The following is a 21119-nucleotide window of genomic DNA, read 5'->3' as shown; positions in this document are numbered from 1 at the left end:
ATACCTCAGGTAGCGTTCTCTAAAAAATGTAAGCCTGTTTTTGAAGATTGGCAACTAGCCTAAAAAGATCATGTGACTAGTACAAATATTTTGAGAAGTTGTCAAATGTGATTGCTGAATAGATCAATACTGGAAATAATGGTTTCACTTATTTTACCCACAAATCAACTTTGCTACCTTGAAAACCATAGACACTCTGTACACAACAGGCCAAGTTGAGCAACATCTTTATTGTCCAAGAAGAGCAATCACAAATGATCAAATATTTATACAACCCCACCAGCATGCCAGCATCTTCATTGAAACTGTACAATGTGTGAAGGAATGTATGGGAAAGCATAAGATCATTCACAATATCTGAAACACTTTTACATCCATATGCTTAGGGTACAGTACATGTCAATTCCACTTTCTGATCCAAAATCCCTCCCTCTTATCATACTCAAACAGTATCACGCATTTTCTGCTAGCACATCCTACTCTGTGCAAATGCTACAATTTTTCCATCAACGTATGTTTCCGTCAATATGTCATTGGGCAAAGGCTGGGGCCTGACTGTGGAGGTGTATATCTTAACCCTACCAGCTCCTGTTCCTAATGAGAGATGAAACACCGTCAATGTCTCCAGCAGCAGACGGTGAGTCATTCTCTACTCCTGTGCTTTCTCTGGTACTTGTCATCTCATTTGACCTCCGACAGCAGGCTCTAAGGGTCGTAACAAAATGTGAGTGAGGGGGGAGGAGGGAAATTGGATTTGGGATTGATGTACATTAAGGCAAAACAAAATACAAAATCATGGTCTTTCTTTTTCACGCGACCAAAGTCGACGATAAGGCCTCATGGCTAAGGAACACAAGTGTGTTAATAATGATGATGTGGCCTGCTGGGGTGGGCAAGGAAAAAAACACACAGGTAAATTCTAGGTGGTGTATTCTATTCTCATTCTAACTACCATGTTTACTTGTGTTTAGCGGAGGTTGAGTTTAGACAAAACAGGCCAGGAGCAGCATGTGTGTAAACTTTACAGGGAGAATAACAACTAGCAAAGAGATTAAGATGGTGAACAGTTGATAGTACAATATGCCCTTGAGTGAGTCTACCTGATGGCAAGCACCACATGAAATATACAACATACAGCCCAAGTCATGCACCATCTGTTAGTGCACCACCATGATAACTGCGCAAGAGTAGTAAACTGATTATTGGTGAGTTAAACTGATTATTTTGATATTTCGGTATAAGGCAGCACGGGGACTTACGCCCTTTTTTTTCATCCAATGTTATGATATCTTTCACTTCCTTGGCCCTAGCCTCTGCCGAGTCCCCAACAACTGGAAGTTCCTGTTTTCAGGGTAAATGGACTTCCGTTTTTGGACATTAACAAGGCGACACGCCTCCTCCACATACAACAGAAAACCAGCAGGCTGCGGACCTCGTAGGGTAAGAGTTGAATACCTCTTATGTAGGAGATCTAGTTTCAGATGTTTTTTTTACACCTGCTACATTAGGTGACTGTGGCCCCAATCCCCATGTAAGAGGAAAGGGTTAATACATTTAAGGGGGGTGGGAGGAGCTGAAGTAAAGCAGCTCATTATTCATTCACTGTATGTTTAAAAGACATGCTCCAGAACTTTTTTCCCTATATTCACCCTCACTTGGGCAAGCCCCTTAGTAATTCAAGTTTCAGCCAATGAGCTTCAGCCCCTCACCAGTGACGGCTAGCAAGACGCAAACACAATAGAGCGAGAGAGAGAGCAATGACGTGGTGCACATATCTGCACATTTGTGACACATGCAATTTTGGGGACTACTTTTGGCTCATGGGTGCTACTTTCAGAACCACTGGCAAAAAATAATACAAAAGTTCAGGAGAATATCTTTAACAAGGCAGGTCTTGGTAAAATATATAAAAAAAACAACTAGCAAGGAGGCAAGCAAAGGTATGCTAAAAGGGGGCAGAACAAGATGGCAGGGAAGGAATGACCATAAAAGCTGATTAATATCAACAGTGACATGAATATAGCCACAGTATACTAGTATTCATATATATATAAAAAAAAAGGCAAAATGAAAAGTTGATTGTACACTTGCTTTTCCACGTGTACTTCTTACTGACAGGAAGACCATTTAGGGAGCAAAGTGGGGTTTAATCTCTTCAAGCAGGACACACCATGAGGGGTGGGGGGTTGGAGGACAGATCCTGCACAGTACAGCTATGAGAGACTTAAAAAGGTCCAATGCAGCCGTTTTTACATATCTATTCATTTCTGGGTAACAATTAAGTACCTTACTGTGATTTTAATTGAAAACTATGGCCAAAAAAACTAAAATAGCTTCTTAGCAAAGAGCAATTTCTCAAGCAAGAATTTGGCTAGGACTGTCTGGGAGTGGCCTCAGTGGGGAAGGGAAAACTAGCTGTTATTGGCAGAGAGGTTTGGAACTATTCTTTATTGGTCTATTAACTAATTTACTAACTGGTGAAGTCACCAGGGGGCCAAAACTCCATCCCACCAAGGCAGTCGTCTTTTCAAACAGCTCCAACACTGAAAGGGCATTATCATAATTTTAACAATATTATTCCAAACTCATAGTGTGGATATATATATGTATATACAAAACACGGCAAAACCACATTATTGACTGCACTGGCAGGTTGAGGACAGTGAATCAATTATGGTGGACTTTGTGCAACCAATGAAAGCAGAGGGGGGATGGACGGACAGAGGGGGCCGTTGCTTCTGCTGCTGCTACTAATGCAGACGGATAAATGGGGAGAAACGTGGGAGAGACGAGAGAGGGATGGAGGGGTCGGAATGAAGATTGAAGACATGAGGATGGGATGAAGTAGAAGAAAATAAACTCATGGAGAAATGGGGACATGGTTGTGGGGTTTGGTTTTGAAGGCCTCTTTCTTAGTCTTTCCAGTCTTTCTTGATGTTGAGGTTCCACTCCCAGGAAAGGTGGTCGTGCTTATCGTCGTCGGTGAACTTGGACTTGATGTTGTAGGTGCCGCGGGCCAGCATGCCTTTAGGAGCCTCCTCCAGCGGGGTCAGGAAGTCGTACTCACTTGGCCTCGGCCCATAGCTCCCCACCATGTAGTCTGACTTGTCAACTACAGAGACAAGAGAGAAAAGGGCTGTTTGAATCACCAGGGAGGATTAAAAAACACAGGGTGGTGTTCATTAGGCACTAAACAGAAAACTGAATGAAACAAGGAGTAACTAGTAACTACTATACTAGCTCTCTGGGAAGACAGTTATCAATAAACAAGACTAATGAAAAACATGACTAATGACTGTTTTGCGACAATTTATTGATTTTTTTAAAAACTTTTACCCCTTTTTCGTGATATCCAATTGGTAGTTACAGTCTTGCCCCATCGCTGCAACTCCCCTACGGACTCGGGAGAGGTGAAGGTCGAGAGCCATGCATCCTCCGAAACACGACCCTGCCAAGCCGCACTGCTTCTTGACACAGCTCGCTTAACCCGGAAGCCAGCCGCACCAATGTGTCGGAGGACATACTGTCTAGCTGGGGACTAAAGTCAGCTTGCAGGTGCCCGGCCCACCAGAAGGAGTCGCTAGAACGCAATGGGATAATGGAATCCCAGTCGGCCAAACCCTTCTCTAACAACACCGGGCAAATTTCGCACCGCCTCATGGGTCTCCTGGTCACGGCCGGCTGTGACATAGCCTTGGATTGAACCCGGGTCTGCAGTGCCGTAGACCGCTGCGCCACTCAGGAGGCCTGCTCTAATTTATTTTTAATCTGTCGATTTCTCAATAAGCCTCACAAACACGACTCACGAATAAAGAAATTGACACAACAGGCTGTTTTGTGCCTAAACTTGCATCCAGTTTCAAACAAACCTGCCCTTTTCTGCTCAGGAAAAATCTAAACAATCTCTCAATAATATCCCTATTGACAGTGTTGAGTCTGTTTTTCAGCCTTGACTTGTGCATCCGGTTTGAAACAATATCTCAATTTCAGTCCCGTCTGTCAACGTCATTAAACAATGGTAGTCTCCACAGGCCATAAGTGTTTACAGCTCTTCATTAAACTGATTCCCTTATTGTCTAAAGAAAAGGTGTTGATGTGGCATTATGCCACTTATCTCTTCAATTCTGTTAGGACCAACATTTGAAAACCATGACAATGTATCACCTAGTACATTCCCATAACAGAGAAATCTGCAGAAACTGATGGCGGTGGGAAACTTCAACGTTGATGTCAACATTCGCTTGAGTCTAGGGCATAATTTCCCACATTTAGTATGGGAGGAAGGCCTGTGAGGTTGAGATGGAGATCAGGAGGGAACAAACAAGAGGGATAGGAAGCAGCAAGCACTCACTTCTCACTCCTTTCCTGTGGGTCTGCTGGACATACTTGAGACCCGAAACAATCTCCTTGTTCACCTGCAGAGAACGAGACATGGTTAGTGGCATGGAAAATCAATCTAGCTTATCGCAAGCGCATCTGACAGAAATAGGCCATTTAAAGACCTATTGAACCATGAAAAATACAATACCTACAGGTAAGCCAAGTTCATTAACAGCACAATCTGAGTGTTTGATTTCTAGTGGGGGAGAAAAGTATAGCCACCGTCTTTTTATGGGGAAAGTGAAAGGAGGATACCGGGCCAGTTGAACAACAATGCATTCAACTGAAATGTGTCTTCTGCATTTATTAACTGATGGGGTCTTCATACAAACAGCTTTCATTCAAATAAATTTAACTACATTGATTCTCTTTTGAGAGAATCACGTTGAATTCTTTGTGCAATATCTTACATATTGTACAGGTAACTGCCAAAATAATGGAAACACTTCAGTAAATGAGGGATACAAAGTATATTGAAAGCAGGTGCTTACACACAGGTGTGGCTCCTGGTTTCAATAAGAAATTAACATCCCATCATGCTTCGAGTCTTGCATAAAAATGCTGGGCGGCGATTATTTTGGCTACCTTGGCTATGCCCCTATAGGATGACAATGCCCCCCATCCACAGGCCACGAGTGGTCACTGAATGGTTTGATGAGCATGAAAACAATGTAAACTATTTGCCATGGCTGTCTCAGTCACCAGATCTCAAACCAATTGAACACTTATGGGAGATTCAGGCGCGGCGCTTAAGACAGCGTTTTCCTTCACCATCAACAAAACATAAAATTATGGAATTTCTCATGGAAAATTGGTGTCACATCCCTCCAACAGAGTTCCAGACATTTGTAGAATCTATGCCAAGGAGCATTGAAGCTGTTCTGCCTCGTGGTGGCCCAACGCCCTATTAAGGCACTTTATGTTGGTGCTTCCTTTATTTTGGCTGTGCTCTCACTTTGAAGCTGATCTTTATTCTGTACTCCACTCCCTCCTTCAGGATAAAGGACTGCTTCTTAAAGGCCTCCAGATCTCCTGTTAGAAAGACAACGAGGGGGAAAAAAACAGTAAGGTTTCTCCAACACACACACACACACTAACTAACTAGGGCATGCAGCAGGGGACTGCCATCCACAAGGCCCCAGTGTGGAGTGTGAAAGCAGGATGTCTTTAACAGTCATGTAGAGTCCTAGGCAGCTCTGACAACTCAGCGAGGGTCATTATCTCAGCCCAGCGGTGGCACTGCCTCATTAGCACACTTAATCAGGGGTTTTAATACTGCCTTCTAGCTGTGCAGCAGCACTCTCGCTCAACATCTAGCAGTGTAACAAACTGGACTGGGGAAACAGAAGCAATACAGTATTCTCCTCTTTATTCCCCCCACAAGGAATGCGTTGAACCAGTTTTTACCCCAGAATTTGCCATATGTGCTGTACATGGAAAGGCCATGAGGTAAGGCTTTGAAATGTTCAAAAGACACCCAATTTATTCCTATTCATTCCCTGTTTAGTGCATGTTACCGCTGACACGAGTGTCTGTGTTATACTGTTCCTCAGGAACCCTTTTTCTGTGTTAGTTTATGACCGATCAATCATCACTACAAGTACATACGAGTATGATGCACACATTTTTTTACTGGCACTGGCCTGCGTCATTCAGGATGACTCAGGTCATTCTGTTCAGCAGCACAAGGTCTCCTGCTCACCTCAAGAGAGTCAGGTGACAGTAGCAGGTCTTTTCTTAGAACACGGGCTAACAGATCAGTTTGTCAGCGCCAGTTAGTTACACTCTCGGAACCATTTCCCCCATGTTTTGAGACGCTCGTACGATAAGATGTCAATTTCTGGGGATTAGAGTAAACAAAGTACTACAGCATTATAGCTCACCTTGAAGGTCCAGGGTCAGTGGGTTCGGGGCAGTCTCACACATCAGTGTCAACCGTGTCACCTGGACGTTGGGAACGCTGGGATCTGTAACAAGACCAGACAAAGAACATCCATAAGGATCACGTAACTGACCCATAGCAACCTCAAACCCTACTTACTTAACCATAGGTTTGTATGATATGTAATGTTTGTAAATGGTAGGTTTCAGACCTTTAAACTTAATAGGCCATTCAGTGTGAAAATACAAACATATTTTATAATCTGACATTTAGCACAAAGACATCACTTAAATGTATTTTTATATAATTCTGCATTTGTGTCTGAATGACAACTGAACTGAATTACATCCAATTTTTGATATATGTGAACTTCTGGCCCTTACCTAGGCTTCCATTTAAACATTACAACTTTTAATCGATTGTACAGACCAAGACTTCTTAGAGGCCCTTTTCTTAGAGGCAACATTGAGGAACGAGGACTGCATGTATACTATCAGTAATAACCAGCTGTCCAACGGTCTCACCCAGATGAGAGCTGAAATCATGACAGCTATCCATTATTTGGAAGGGCCCCAACATTAAAGAAGCATTAGTTTATTCTGAGATAAACAGTCTCTGGGCATTAGCTATAGCCTTTTCCCAGATCTAAGCAGTGTCTTATTGACCCGTAAAGATACTAAGCAGGCGCCAGGCAGACACGCATACAAACAAGTATTGAGAGAGAAATGACACACACACACTCACCAGCGACAGCAGCAGCGCCGGCTCCTAGCAGAACCTCCTTGTACTTCCGGAGGCTCTCGTCATCCTGGTCCAGCTCCTGGATCTCCTGCAGGGTCTTCTGGGCCGGGGGCTTGTAGTTGACCGTCTCGCCCACGTCATTTTCCGCAGCGATGGCTGCGAGCTGCTCCGGAGTCAAATCGTCCTCAGCCATGTCTGTGGCGAGAGAGAGAGGGGAAGAGGAAGAAGAGAGGGAGAGAGAGGAGGAATGGTACAACCAATATTGTTGGCAAATAAATAGTTCCGTTAAATCGCTACTCCTCGCATGTGGTTTCTTCTCAGATGTAGTATATTCTACTCAAATAAAAGGATGACAGCATCTCATCAATTACTATGAAATGCTGCTATGACTTCACACAAGGCAACAAACAATGAACTAAAATGCAGAAAGGTTCCCTGATCGGAAGAACCAAAAAAGGTGCAGAACTAAAAAAAACGATTGAGGTCAGAGGAGCAGGGGCTGTGTTCCTTAGCATTGAGGGAACCACCAGAGGGGTTGTTCTAAATACAGACCAATCAAACACAGTCAGTTTCTCAGAACCATTGGTCTCCAGTAGAGGTCGACCGATTATGATTTTTCAACGCCGATACCGATTATTGGAGGACCAAAACAGCCGCTCCCGATTGATCGGACGATTTTTTTCATTTTTAATTTCTAATAATGACAATTACAACAATAGAATTATTTTAACCTAATATAATAGATCAATAAAATCAATTTAGCCTCAAGTAAATAATGAAACATGTTCAATTTGGTTTAAATAATGCAAAAACAAAGTGTTGGAGAAGAAAGTAAAAGTGCAATATGTGCTATGTAAGAAAGCTAACGTTTCAGTTCCTTGCCCAGAATATGAGAACAAATGAAAGCTGGTGGTTCCTTTTAACATGAGTCTTCAATATTCCCAGGTAAGAAGTTTTAGGTGGTAGTTATTATAGGACTATTTCCCTCTATACCATTTGTATTTCACTAACCTTTGACTATTGGATGTTCTTATAGGCACTTTAGTATTGCCAGTGTAACAGTATAGCTTCCGTCCCTCTCCTCCCTGGGCTCGAACCAGCAACACAACGACAACAGCCACCATCGAAGCAGCGTTACCCATGCAAAGCAAGGGGAACAACTACTAGAAGGCTCAGAGCGAGTGACGTTTGAAACTCTATTAGTGCGCGCTAACTAGCTAGCCATTTCAGTTCAGTTACACCAGCCTCATCTCAGGAGTTGGTAGGCTTGAAGTCATAAACAGCGCAATGCTTGACACACAACGAAGAGCTGCTGGCAAAACGCACGAAAGCGCCTGCTTCTTCCGACCATCGCTCAGTCAGATACTTAGATACTTGTATGCTTGCTCAGTCAGATAATATGCAACGCAGGACACGCTAGATAATATCTAGTAATATCATCAACCATGTGTAGTTAACTAGTGATTATGATTAATTGTTTTTTATAAGATAAGTTTAATGCTAGCTAGCAACTTACCTTGGCTTTCTGCATTCGCGTAACAGGCAGTCTCCGTGTGGGGTGCAACGAGAGAGAGGCAGGTCGTTATAGCGTTGGACTAGTTAACTGTAAGGTTGCTAGATTGTATCCCCCGAGCTGACAAGGTGAAAATCTGTCGTTCTGCCCCTGAACGAGGCAGTTAACCCACCGTTCCTAGGCCCTCATTGATAATAAGAATGTGTCCTTAACTGACTTGCCTAGTTAAATAAAGGTATAATAAATAAATAAAAACCGTCAAATCGGCGCCCAAAAATACAGATTTTCGATTGTTATGAAAACTTGAACTCGCCCCCTAATTAATCGGCCATTCCGATTAATCTGTCGACCTCTAGTCTCCAGGGGCTTCTTAGCCTGACTTATCAAAACAAGCTCACACCAATCTACTTACACCGACTGTCATATGTTAAAGAATGAAAGCAAGACGTCACTGTATCAAGTGAGTTCAACTACACTGACAGATGTGGTCAAAACGATGTTGACATAAAGAATTCACATGCTCCTAAAATAGACCACATGTAGGCTACATTCTTTAGATCAATGCAATCAATGAACATGGTCCTTGGATGTTGTTTTTGCCTGTTTGACACAGATCTGTAATGGCCAACTCCTAAGGTGGTTGTAATGACAAAACTTATGTTTGGATCTGGGACAACTTCCAGGCTTAATTTGTGGGGCTTTCCTCAAGTAAAATCTGAATGAAACGGTTCTTGAAATTGCTTCTCAAAACTCAACCTGTCCACCTCTGTCCTTTGAACTCATGCCGACTTCATTTGATGCTAACTAAAAACCGTTTGACAGCAAGCCTAATGGCATTCACAACAAACAAGATGGCCAATAAAACACACTCCAGATGCGTCATCGCTATCCAGGGGTTATAATTGGAATGAGAGGCCTCTCCTCAAAATACTCGAGTCACGACAACTGGAGGGGCTCACAAAAGCAGGAAGAGCTGTGTTTATGCCAAGAAGAGTCCAACATTCCCAATAAGGCGTTCTCTCCCACAATAGCCTAATCATGAATCCTCTGTCTGTGTCTGCCACTACTACTGCAAAGCCAGCGCTCGGAATGGAGCTTCAGTTCCATCAACGTCCATGTGTTTTAGGCTAATAAAGTTATTTTCCACTTGATGTTGTTGACCTATCATTCTTTGCTGGGGCTTGGGAGAGGGAAAGTATTTCAATGTTGGCGTTTAGTCTTAAGAGTTAAATGCACACCTGTATCCTTGTTAATCAAAGAGTGTAAGACTTAAAAATCTGACTAGCAGCCTGGTGTGGGACTTTGATTTGGAGGAAAATGGAGCAGAGAGAAAGAATGATGCAGTTCGTTTTGGAGTTTTGTATGGTGTACAGTGCATAGTACAAGTATTAGGAAACGAATCCCTCACTAAAGCCAATCTACAGGGGAACAAAGATAAGGACAAAAGATACACCATAAAACAAAAGAAAAATGGGAAATAAATAAGTACTGCTGCGTCAGGGTTTCCAGCTTTTGGGAAATGCATGTTTTTTTTTAAAAAGCCAATGAATACAATTGGCACTGGCCAATTGTCCGGAAGGAGGAAATAAAATCCCATTGCGAAATAATGCTTTTTAGCCTATTCATTGATGGAAATACCATATCGGTCAAAAGGTTAATTGACATTTTCTGTTAAAATGAATTACCATAACCTAAAGGGATTTGTGTCTTACTGAGTACCGTGGGTGGACGCCCTAATTAGGTTACGCACCCGATGCATATGGGTCCAGTAAATCAAAACACATTTTCCTAACGGAAACCGTGTGCTGAATTTAGAGTTGTTTCTAATATGTTTATGTGAGCTGGCCTCAAGAGTTTCACAGAAGCCCACCCTCCGTGTGACAGCGTCGTAGTTCCACTATTGACCTAATGCCAGTACTTTACCACCGCCCATATACAAGAGCCAAACAACAAGCTGTTAGAAGAGGCTAAAGGGCCGGTACGACGGCCGAGTCTGCAAGTATGATTCAGGCCTAATATAAAAGGCGGGTCATCTCATCTTGACGACAACTTGGAACCTTGACGGCAAACACTCCAACTAATTGGACGAATGCATTCTACTTTTGTATTTGAAAAAAAGCCCTTCCAGGCATCTATATTAACGATCTATTTGATGTTAGATTACTGTCAGAGTTTGTAACATGAAAACTGTAGCCTATTTCACAAAGGGCTAGTTTGCCTTGGAAACAACTGCTCACAAAACATCTCTCATTGGGCTAGGGGCAATAAAAGGCACCTAAAATGTGCAGTGTTGACACAACACAGATGTCTCAAGTTGAGGGAGCGTGCAATTGGCATGCTGACTGCAGGAATTTCCAACAGAGCGGTTGCCAGATAAGAGAAATAGACATTCAATTATCATAAGCCGCCTCCAACGTTGTTTGGCAGTACGTCCAACCGGCCTCAAAATTGCAGACCACGTGTAATCACGCCAGCCCAGGACCTCCACATCCGGCTTCTTCGCCTGCGGGATGGTCCGAGACGAGCCTCCCGGACAGCTAATGAAACTGTGGGTTTGCACAAGTGAAGAATGTCTGCATTAACTGCCAGAAACCGTCTTAGGGAAGCTAATCTGCGCGCTTGTCGTCCTCACCAGGGTCTTGACCGGACTGCAATACGGCGTCGTGACTGGCTTCAGTGGGAAAACGCTCAACTTCTCTAGCGTGCCAGTGGCCATCGAAGTGTGCTCTTCAAGGATGAATCCCGGTTTCAACTGTACCAGGCAGATGGCGTTGTGTGGGCGAGCAGTTTGCTGATGTAAATGTTGTGAACAGAGTGCCCCATGGTGGGCAGGCATAAGCCACGGACAAAGAACATAATTGCATTTTATCAATGGCAATTTGAATGCACAGAAATACCGTGACGAGATCCTGAGGTCCATTGTCGTGCCATTCATATTTACCAGACATGTCACCCATTGAGCATGTTTGGGATGCTCTGGATCTGCATTTACAACAGCGTGTCCAGCTCCTGCCAATAACAAGCAACTTCACACAGCCATTGAAGAGGAGCGGGACAACATTCCACAGGCAACAATCAACAGTCTGATCAACTCTAAGTGAAGGAGATGTGTCAAACTGCATGAAGCAAATGGTGGTCACACCAGATACCAGATACTTACTGCCAATAAAAAGAAAAGATTAAGATGGGCAAAAGAACACAGACACTGGACAGAGGAACTCCGTCTAGAAGGCCAGCATCCCGGAGTCGCCTCTTCACTGTTGACGTTGAGACTGGTGTTTTTTGCGGGTACTATTTGATGTAGCTGCCAGTTGAGGACTTGTGACATGAATGTACTGGTCCTCTTGCTCAGTTGTGCACCGGGGCCTCCCACCCCCTTTTCTATTCTGGTTAGATACAGTTTGCGCTGTTCTGTGAAGAGAGTAGTACACAGCATCTTCTTGGCAATAGCCTTCATTTCTCAGAACAAGAATAGACTGATGAGTTTCAGAAGAAAGTTATTTGTTTCTGGCCATTTTGAGCCTGTAATTGAACCCACAAATGCTGATGCTCCAGATACTCAACTAGTCTAAAGGCCAGTTTTATTGCTTTTTAAATCGGGACAACAGTTTTCAGCTGTGCTAATATAATTGCAATAAGGTTTTCTAATGATCAATTAGCCTTTTAAAATGATAACCTTGGATTAGCTAGCACAACGTGCCATTGGAACATAGGAGTGATGGTTGCTGATAATGGGACTGTATGCCTATGTAGATATTTCATTAATAATCAGCCGTTTCCAGCTACAATAGTCATTTCCAACATTACAATGTCTACATTGTATTTATGATCAATTTGATGCTATTTTAATGGACAAAAAAATATATATTTAAAAAACAAGGACATTTCTAAGTGACCGCAAACTGTTGAACAGTAGTGTAACGAGGGATTGTTTATTCATTGACAAATAATGAGAATTTAAAGCAATTTCCAAGTAAATGCTAACTTTATGGATGCTCTATTTAATGAGCCGTGATGTTCCACCATACAGGGCTCAATCAATGTTATCCTGGCTTCCAGTCTGAAGGGTCCACAACACAACCCCGCTCAGTCTAAGATGAAGATGTCAAATCTTTCTAGCAGACAGAATGTGGTACTTAAAATTCAGGTTGACAGAAGAAACTCAAATCTAACTACGCTAATGAATTTCCTTTCTCACATTCACCAACTAGAATTTGCATCAATAAACATCAATGGATGAAATTGATTATAATTGAAATAATGACTAATAATCCATTCAAACTTGCGAACAAAATGTATTGTACTCTGCACAGGTGCAGAACAGTCTCATTCCCCTGTGCAATCACTGACAATACTCTACACAGCCACCAGCTGTAAAATTAGAATTTGTGCTGCAATGAAACTGGGTATGCAGTGTGCACTACAGATCAATATAGTACGTAAATACAATTGTTATCTTATCAACATCGCGTTATGCACCTGTGTTACTTCCTGGAAGATAAACAGCTAACAAAGAAATCTCATTTCCATTCTTTTGTTGTCTGTAGGTGGCTAAATAGCTTGAGCTTTAGCGTTAGCTTGCTGCAAAGAAAGACTGCCCGGTTACTGTAGTTACTGACAGGGACAGGTGCCGACTTGGGAGAATCCCAACGAATAGCTAAATAATAAGCTAAACATGTGTTAAACTATCTAAGAACAAAGGTTGCCTAATCGTCGAATTTAGCACTGTTTCAGGCGACAACGTAACCAAACGTCAAAGACAGCCAGCTAGCTAATGTGTTAACTGGCTAACTAGTCTCTGACCGGCTAGACACTGCCGCAAGTCATCAAGCTGCACGAGGATTGCTAGCTGGCTAATTAGCAACATGGGTGTTGGACTCCCTAGCTACCTGCCACCCAATTAAACTAAACTATGCTTTTACATATGTTGCTCTGCTGCAGTGGAACTTAACAGTAGACCAACGTTAATTTCACGTTTCCCTGGCGACAAATGGGCACTGCTGCAGCCAGGGTGTGAAGTATGTAGATACGTTGGCAGGCTAACGTTACCGTGGTTGACATGCTAGCACAACTCAGCAAATTGCTAGCAAAGTTGGGAGGAAATGACACCAGATACAAATTAAGTCTAAAACATAATGAACCGTCATATGCTTGATTTGTAACTATTGTATAGGTTGTGAAAGCATGTCTTTACCGTTTTGCTGCTGTTTTTTCCCCCAGGCGCTTGAAGAATAAGTGCTTCTGTCGCTCTTCTCTGTGCAAGTATGGCGAACAAGGAACGGCGCCGCCCCATACAACTCGTTTCCGGGAACTATGCCGCGGCGCGCACGCTCAATGCAGGTGGCGTACAATTGCTGGTGCCGCGCGCACTGAATTGATTTTAGGTGGGGCTAGTTTGAAGTCTTGAACAAGTAGTGCTAGTGTATCATTTTAATAGTTAAAATTTATATTTTATTAGGTCCCCATCCTTCATTGCTAACAGAAGACTAATCAACTGGTCCGTCTAGTTCTTTAACCATTTCAAATAATAATCAAACAAGTCAGTGATGTTAGTTTGAAAATTAATATACCTTACATTTTAGTAACCACAATAGTATGAAAAGTTATTACACATTGTGTTTGACAATCTCACTAGTGTTGAGCATGTTATAAATGGCTTTAGCTTTTTACAAGCATTTGATATAGCAGTAGTGAACTACCATTGGAAATTCAATCATTTCCACACATTTTACACAATACCCCTTGAGGTCTAAAAGCCAATTAATGCTTGAGGTGAAAATGTGGTCTGAGGCACCATGTGGATGGTGTGACATAATTGGAGCCTCGAGAGGCACGCAGAGGCCAAATTGAGCTCCACACTACATCACCATCCTCCTCAAATTTAGTAAAAATGCGGAGGGCTCCATACAACTATTTGACATGATTGGCGGAAGGTCCTGTAAAAAAAAAAACTCTACTTCACAAGAGGTCTGCGCCACAAAGCACAAGTAGTATGAATGCCCCAACTTCTGCAGAGGCTGTATCACCATAAATGATGCATGGCCAATGCAGACGTCATATTGACCATAGGCTTTTAGGACCGGTTTCCTGGACACAGATAAAACATAGTCCAGAACTAACATAAGCTCTTTGGAGAATATACACCAAAATAGTTTTAGCCCATGACTAAGCTTAATGTGTGGGAAACCAGCCCATAGTGTTGTACAGACCTTCAACAAGAGGCAGATGCACTGGAACATTTTGTTTTGTAGGTTTATTACAACTATGCACAAGGAGAAGGGGAGGCAAAGGGCAAAAAAAAACAACCTCCCCCTCAAACCTACAATTGTCCCAAAACGGTACAAAAAGTGTTCATAATATTAAAAAGGGAGTAAAGCAAGATCCAGCCACACATTAAAATGATGCCAAATAACAGTAAGTGTAAAAGATCTGGTCCATTTCAGGTCCAAGTCCACAATATCAAGCTTCAGATCTGACAGGATGAAGATGAGGGATTCAAATGAGTGCTTCTGGGAATTCTAACTGGTCTCCATCTGCAATAAAAAGCAAGTGAAAATTAGGACCGTATTCCAGCTACAAAGCACAAGCCACTTACATTGAAGAATTTTATTTCTATACTTTCCTGCCTTTGTCAATGTAAATAAGAATTTGTTCTTAACTGACTTGCCTAGTTAAATAAATTTTAAAAAATACGTACCTTAGCATTGTAAGCATCCAACTGGGCATCCAGCTCTTCAGCAGACAACTGCTGCGGTTTGCCTCCACCACCACGTCCACCTCTACCCCTCCCCCTGGAGCCTCTGCCGGCCCGCCTGTCTCCACCTCCCCGTCTGTCTGAGAAATTGGGGCGTCCAATTCTGTCTCTGTTGAATCCACCACTGCCTCCGTTTGAACTGCAAACAGATTCAAAGACAATCAATGAGCTACAACTGGGATTAACTAGATTTAAATATCACATATCATACATGACAAAATAAAGAAAGCTTATAGAATCACATACCTCTGTGATGGTCGTCTCTGGTTATCGTCTCGAATTTGTGACGTGACGTGCTGAATGCTCATGGCGCGGCCTGTGAGCAAAAGGAAAACAAGATTAGGCATCTTTGTTCAGAAGTCAATTACTACATTTCATGACGAACAAGCTTCAAAATAATAGCAATCAACTAATTCAAATTAAAGCTCACCATCGAGTGGTACATTGTTGTACTGTTTCATGGCTTTGAGTGCATCAGCCCTCCTCTCAAAGTGGACGTCAGCGGTTCCCTGGCTGCGGCCAGACCGGTCATAGTGCACAGCCGCTTTCTTCAACGTACCGAATTCCGCAAACAACTCCTGGAAAAAACATTACAAACACATTAAGAAACATGACCGGTACAATGCATGTATAACGTCAAAACAGTTTGGCGAAAAGGCCAACATCTTTGTCGCAATTGACTGTAGAAATTACCTGGATATCAGCGTCAGAGACACCGAAGTCAAGGTTTGAGACAAGGAGCTTGCCACCAGTCTCCACACCGCCACCTCCTGCTCCCCCACCACCGCCAGCATTACTGCCGAAGCCACCTTCGAACATGTCGTGTTGCCATTTGTCCGGCAGCTCTCTGGGCTGTAAAGGTACAATGAGAAAAATGCAGCTGCTGACTTCTGGTTCCCCTGCTCCTGCTGATCAGACTGAGCACATTTGAGTCAGTTGCTTAGGCAGGCAGGGGAATCTTGCTTCATTACTACCATTAGACACATTGGTCTATGGTGGATTCATGGTCAGTGTAACAGCACACATGATTTAATAAAAACAATTATATTAATATAGGAAAGAACCAAAACTAAGCTAGTAGGACAGATGGCAGGACTTCCAACTCAAAATGGATCCTGCTCTACAGGTGGTTTGAAGAATGTGTAGGTAATTAGAATGGCAGTGCAGGAAAAAAAACTGACTTGAGCTCGATGGCAAGGACAGCATCCAGACTCTGCTTCAACTCCAAGTGTAGAAAAAGTCCATCCAAAGAAAAATCCTTAATTCAAAAGTTGTGAAAGTCATTTCGACATGCTCCCTTAACCGACCATGGAAAGTTCAATAAAGTTCTTTGGGGTGCTTTGCAGTCTGGATCAAAATATGAAACAAAGAAAATTTTAAAAAACTCAGTTGACTGAACATCCATTTTGAGTGTCGCCATTTTGTTAGCTTCGTTGCATAAAAACAGTCCAATTTTTGATAGACTAATCTGGAACTTAATTTAGGGCCAGTCGACAAATTATTAAGCATTTGTGGACTACTAAAAAACCCACGAGGTTCATGTTTTACAGACCAAATGTGAATATCTGGAACAGCTCACATTCACACTACACAAACAAGTGTTAACTAGCTAGTTTATGAATGCGGATCAACTCCGTTTTGAAGCGGCCCACGAGGGTGAACATGTTAACTAGCTAGTTAACGTTCACTCCCAGAAACTTGGGACATGACCAGTAAAATGCAATAGTGCTGGCTAGTAACTGTTTGACCTGAAGCGGGGAAATGCAATGTAGACCATGGGCCCACAAACACGACGTTGTACGCCATTAAAGGAATACACGTTTCCGAACAGTGGTTTCTTCTTTGAGTTGTGCCCTATAGCGCACTTCCCGTTGATAAATCCACATCCATCAGCAACTTTGTGAACTACCTGGTACGTGTCGCAGCACATTTAACAAGATCAGCTAAACTATTTAACATTCGCCGTCGTCGCCTCTGCCATTCCTCCTTTTTCTGTGATCCTCCGTGTTCCTACCCTGCTGTATGGCGTGGGTCTGCTGTCGCTTCTGTCTCCACTGAAGTTCTGTCGACTCCTCATGGGCCCGGATCCGCCGGTCCGGCCTCCAGAGGCAGCTCCACCGGGTCGGCCTCCACTCCCACCTCGACCCGATGATCCACGGCTGCGGCCTCCTCGATTTCCGCGGCCACCTCCGCCTTTCTTACTTTGTTGAATAATGTCATCCAAAGACATATCCATCTTATCAGCCATGGTGGCACTTGTCGTATTAAAGATCAACAAATAAATGGAAAATTTACTTTAAGAATGACGCTTTTGGTAGCAAAATCTAGCCGCTTTCCTCGGTGCTGATCAATGGCGAATAGCTTGAGTGACGTGAGTGGGCTTAAAAATAATTATAGTAAGTGACGTGAGTGTATTCTTACAACCATTTCCGTTGGATTTTGCGCTTCTTTCACCACCAACGTCCTCTCTGCTGCTGTCTAGTGCCTCTTTCCAGCATTGCAATCACAAAGGTACCGTTGCAAATAAACCAAAGGAAAATACGAGACAGGCTCCCGAGTGGCGCAGCGGTCTAAGGAACTGCACCTCAGTGCTAGAGGCGTCACTACATACCCTGGTTCGATTCCAGGCTGTATCACAACCAGCCGTGATTGGGAGTCCCATAGGGCGGCGCACAATTAGCCCAGCGTCGTCCCGGTTAGGCTGTCATTGTACATAAGAATTTGTTCTTAACTGACTTGACTAGTTAAATAAAGGTTAAATTAACAAATAAACACCTCTCTGGATGAGACATGTCGAATATTGTATCTCTTTTGAAATACCTATTTGTATCCTCCACAGGCATGGGTGGCGATATTTTCCCCGATTCGAGGATGTGACGTTAAATGTGTCGGAACTCTCAGGAAATGTTTTGTGTCTTCATTTTAAAATCCAAGGTAGGATTTTAGAATTGCAATACATTTGCCATGTTACTTACTAGCTAGTTATTACGAATGTCAACAGCGAAGTAACATCATGTGGTGAACCAGCTTTCAAGACGAGCAAAGATTACGTTAACTACTGTGTATTGCTAGCTAGCTACTAAGCTAACGTTAGTAGTTAGCCATCTTGAACATTCATACAACGTGTGCCTATCAGGTACACGGGAGATGAAGGTTAAAATCAAGCAGTGGAACGGCGTTGCATCCTGGCTGTGGATGGCCAATGATGAGAACTGTGGGATCTGCAGAATGTCTTTTAATGGCTGTTGCCCAGATTGTGAGTTTATATAAAAAGCTGCTTACTAACTAACAACTGAGTTATTCGACATGTCTCATCACCATTTGACCAACTCCCTGAAATGAATGTATGCACAAACTCAATATGCTTCTTAGCGCATGTACATTCGTGAAGTTTCCAGACCCATTGACTTTTTCCATATTTTGGTCAATTACAGCCTTATTCTAAAATGGATAAAAACATGTCAAAAAAGATCCTCAGCAATCTACACACAATAACCCATAATGACAAAGTGAAAACAGGTATAAAAAAACGAATGCCTTATTTACATAAGTATTCAGACCCTTTGCTATGAGACTCGAAATTTAGCTCAGGTGTCCACCTGTGCTAAATTCAATTGATTGGACATGATTTGGAAAGGCACACGCCTGTCCATATAAGGTCCCACAGTTGACAGTGTATGTCAGAGCAAAACCCAAGCCATGAGGTCGAAGGAATTGTCCGTATAGCTCCGAGACAGGATTGTGTCGAGGCACAGATCTGGGGAAGGGTACCAAAAAATGTCTGCAGCATTGAACGTCCCCAACAACACAGTGGACTCCATCATTCTTGAATGGAAAAAGTTTGGAACCACCAAGACTCTTCCTAGAGCTGGCCGCCCGGCCAAACTGAGCAATCAGGGGAGAGGGGCCTTGGTCAGGGAGGTGACCAAGAACCCGATAGTCACTCTGACAGAGTTCTAGAGTTCTTCTGTGGAGACTGGACAACCATTTCTGCAGCATTCCACCAATCAGGCCTTTATGGTAGTGGCCAGACTGGAGCCACTCCTGAGTAAAAGGCACAGCAGGCTTGGAGTTTGCCAAAAGGCACCTAAAGGACTCTGACTGTGGGAAACCAGATTCTCTGGTCAGATGAAACAAAGATTGAGCTCTTTAGCCTGAATGCCAAGCGCCACGTCTGGAGGAAACCTGGCACCATCCATACTATGAAGCATGGTGGTGGCAGCATCATGCGGTGGGGATGTTTTTCAGCGGCAGGGACTGGGAGACTAGTCAGGATCGAGGCAAATATGAACGTAGCAAAGTACAGAGAGACCCTTGATGAAAACCTGCTCCAGAGCGCTCAGGACCTCAGACCGGGGCGAAGGTTCACCTTCCAACAGGACAACACAGGAGTGGGACAAATCTCTTGAGTGTCCTTGAGTGGCCCAGCCAGAACCCCAGACTTGAACATCTCCGGAGAGACCTGAAAATAGCTGTGCAGCAATGCTCCCCATCCAACCTAACAGAGCTTGAGACGATCTGCAGAGAAGAATGGAGAAACTCCCCAATTACAGGTGTGCCATGTAGCATCAAACCCAAGAAGACTTGGTGCTGTAATCGCCGCCAAAGGTGCTTCAACAAAGTAAAGGGTCTGAATAGTTATGTCAATGTGATATTTCCCTTTTAATTTTTTAAATAAATGAGCAAAAATGCATAACCTGTTTTTGCTTTGTCACTATGGGGTTTTGTGTGTAGATTTTAGAATGAGACCGTAATGTAACAAAATATGGAAAAAGTCAAGGGGTCTGAATACTTTCCGAATGCACTGTATGTCTATCGATGCCTTCATATCTTAACGGTTATGCATAAATTGTCCTTTGATAATCATGACGTGTTCAACATTGTGACAGCGTGGACACTTATCCTCCATTGAGGGGAGACCTTTCAGCAACAATGTCTACTTTCCAGGTAAGGTTCCTGGAGATGACTGCCCATTGGTCTGGGGCCAGTGCTCCCACTGCTTCCACATGCACTGCATCCTCAAATGGCTCAACTCCCAGCAGGTCCAGCAGCAGTGCCCCATGTGTCGCCAGGAGTGGAAGTTCAAAGAATGAGCTCATCCGGAGAACGTCACTTGAATGCCTTTCAAAGACTGAGACGTCACATAGGATTGTAGTGTTTCGGAATACATATGCTTCTGTTTTTTGTTGTACATTTCCAGCTACTTTGTTTTTCTCTGAGGCTGTCAAAGTTTTCTGTGGAGGGGTGTGTGAATAAATATGTGATTAGGATTTAAGCTTGAGCTGCTACCGATTTACATTTCATATAGTGGTTTTCTCAAACTCAGGATTTACATTGAATGAGAGTAACTCTCCTCTTTAACAAGCTAACCAATGATTCATCAATGCAAATTCATTGAATTGCTATCAATAATCCCTGAGATTTACAGAGTGGACAAAACATTAGGAATACCTGCTCTTTCCTTGACAGACTGACCAGGTGAAAGCTATGATCCCTCACCGATGTCACTAGTTAAATCCACATCAATCAGTGTAGATGAAGGGGAGGAGAACAGGTTAAAGGATGTCTAAGTGTGTCAAGAACTGCAGTGCTGCTGAGTTTTTCACGCTCAGTAGTTTCCAGTGTGTATCAAGAATGGTCTACCTCCCATAGGACATCCAGCCAACCTGACAACTGTGGGAATCATCGGAGTCAATGTAGGCCAGCATCCCTGTGGAGTCCATGCCTGACAAATTTAAGCATTTGAGGGCAAAAGAGGGTGCAACTCAATATTAGTAAGGTGTTCCTAAGGTTTTGACAGTCAGGACCCCACAGAACAAACCAAAAATGGATCCCCGCCCAAAGTACAT

General features: G+C 43.1%; 3 protein-coding genes across 3 annotated transcripts; 1 reads left to right on the top strand and 2 right to left on the bottom strand.

Annotated features, from left to right (window-relative positions):
• Positions 1–210: 210 nt before the first annotated feature.
• On the bottom strand, positions 211–13847 carry LOC112245606 (rho GDP-dissociation inhibitor 1-like). Its single transcript, XM_024413737.2, has 6 exons — positions 13711–13847; positions 7007–7198; positions 6264–6347; positions 5336–5412; positions 4352–4415; positions 211–3112 (listed from the first exon to the last, which is right to left on the bottom strand). Exons 2-6 carry the CDS (start codon positions 7194–7196, stop codon positions 2913–2915), a joined length of 615 nt encoding a protein of 204 aa, XP_024269505.1. The 5' UTR covers positions 7197–7198; positions 13711–13847; the 3' UTR covers positions 211–2912.
• Positions 13848–14754: 907 nt separating this feature from the next.
• LOC112245601 (THO complex subunit 4) lies at positions 14755–17518 on the bottom strand. Its single transcript, XM_024413729.2, has 6 exons — positions 17285–17518; positions 15964–16122; positions 15701–15848; positions 15517–15586; positions 15214–15409; positions 14755–15049 (listed from the first exon to the last, which is right to left on the bottom strand). The coding sequence occupies exons 1-6, from the start codon at positions 17516–17518 to the stop codon at positions 15035–15037; spliced, it is 822 nt and encodes a 273-aa protein (XP_024269497.1). The 3' UTR covers positions 14755–15034.
• Positions 17519–17645: 127 nt separating this feature from the next.
• LOC112264644 (anaphase-promoting complex subunit 11) lies at positions 17646–20545 on the top strand. The gene is made up of 4 exons (XM_042302619.1): positions 17646–17781; positions 18110–18204; positions 18407–18526; positions 20218–20545. Exons 3-4 carry the CDS (start codon positions 18418–18420, stop codon positions 20361–20363), a joined length of 255 nt encoding a protein of 84 aa, XP_042158553.1. The 5' UTR covers positions 17646–17781; positions 18110–18204; positions 18407–18417; the 3' UTR covers positions 20364–20545.
• The last annotated feature ends 574 nt before the right edge of the window (positions 20546–21119 follow it).

This window comes from Oncorhynchus tshawytscha, linkage group LG02 (genome assembly GCF_018296145.1).
Source record: "Oncorhynchus tshawytscha isolate Ot180627B linkage group LG02, Otsh_v2.0, whole genome shotgun sequence".
NCBI classification, from domain to species: Eukaryota; Metazoa; Chordata; class Actinopteri; order Salmoniformes; family Salmonidae; genus Oncorhynchus; species Oncorhynchus tshawytscha.
The sequence above is the reverse complement of the archived record's forward strand: the minus strand, read 5'-3'. Positions and strand labels throughout refer to the sequence as shown.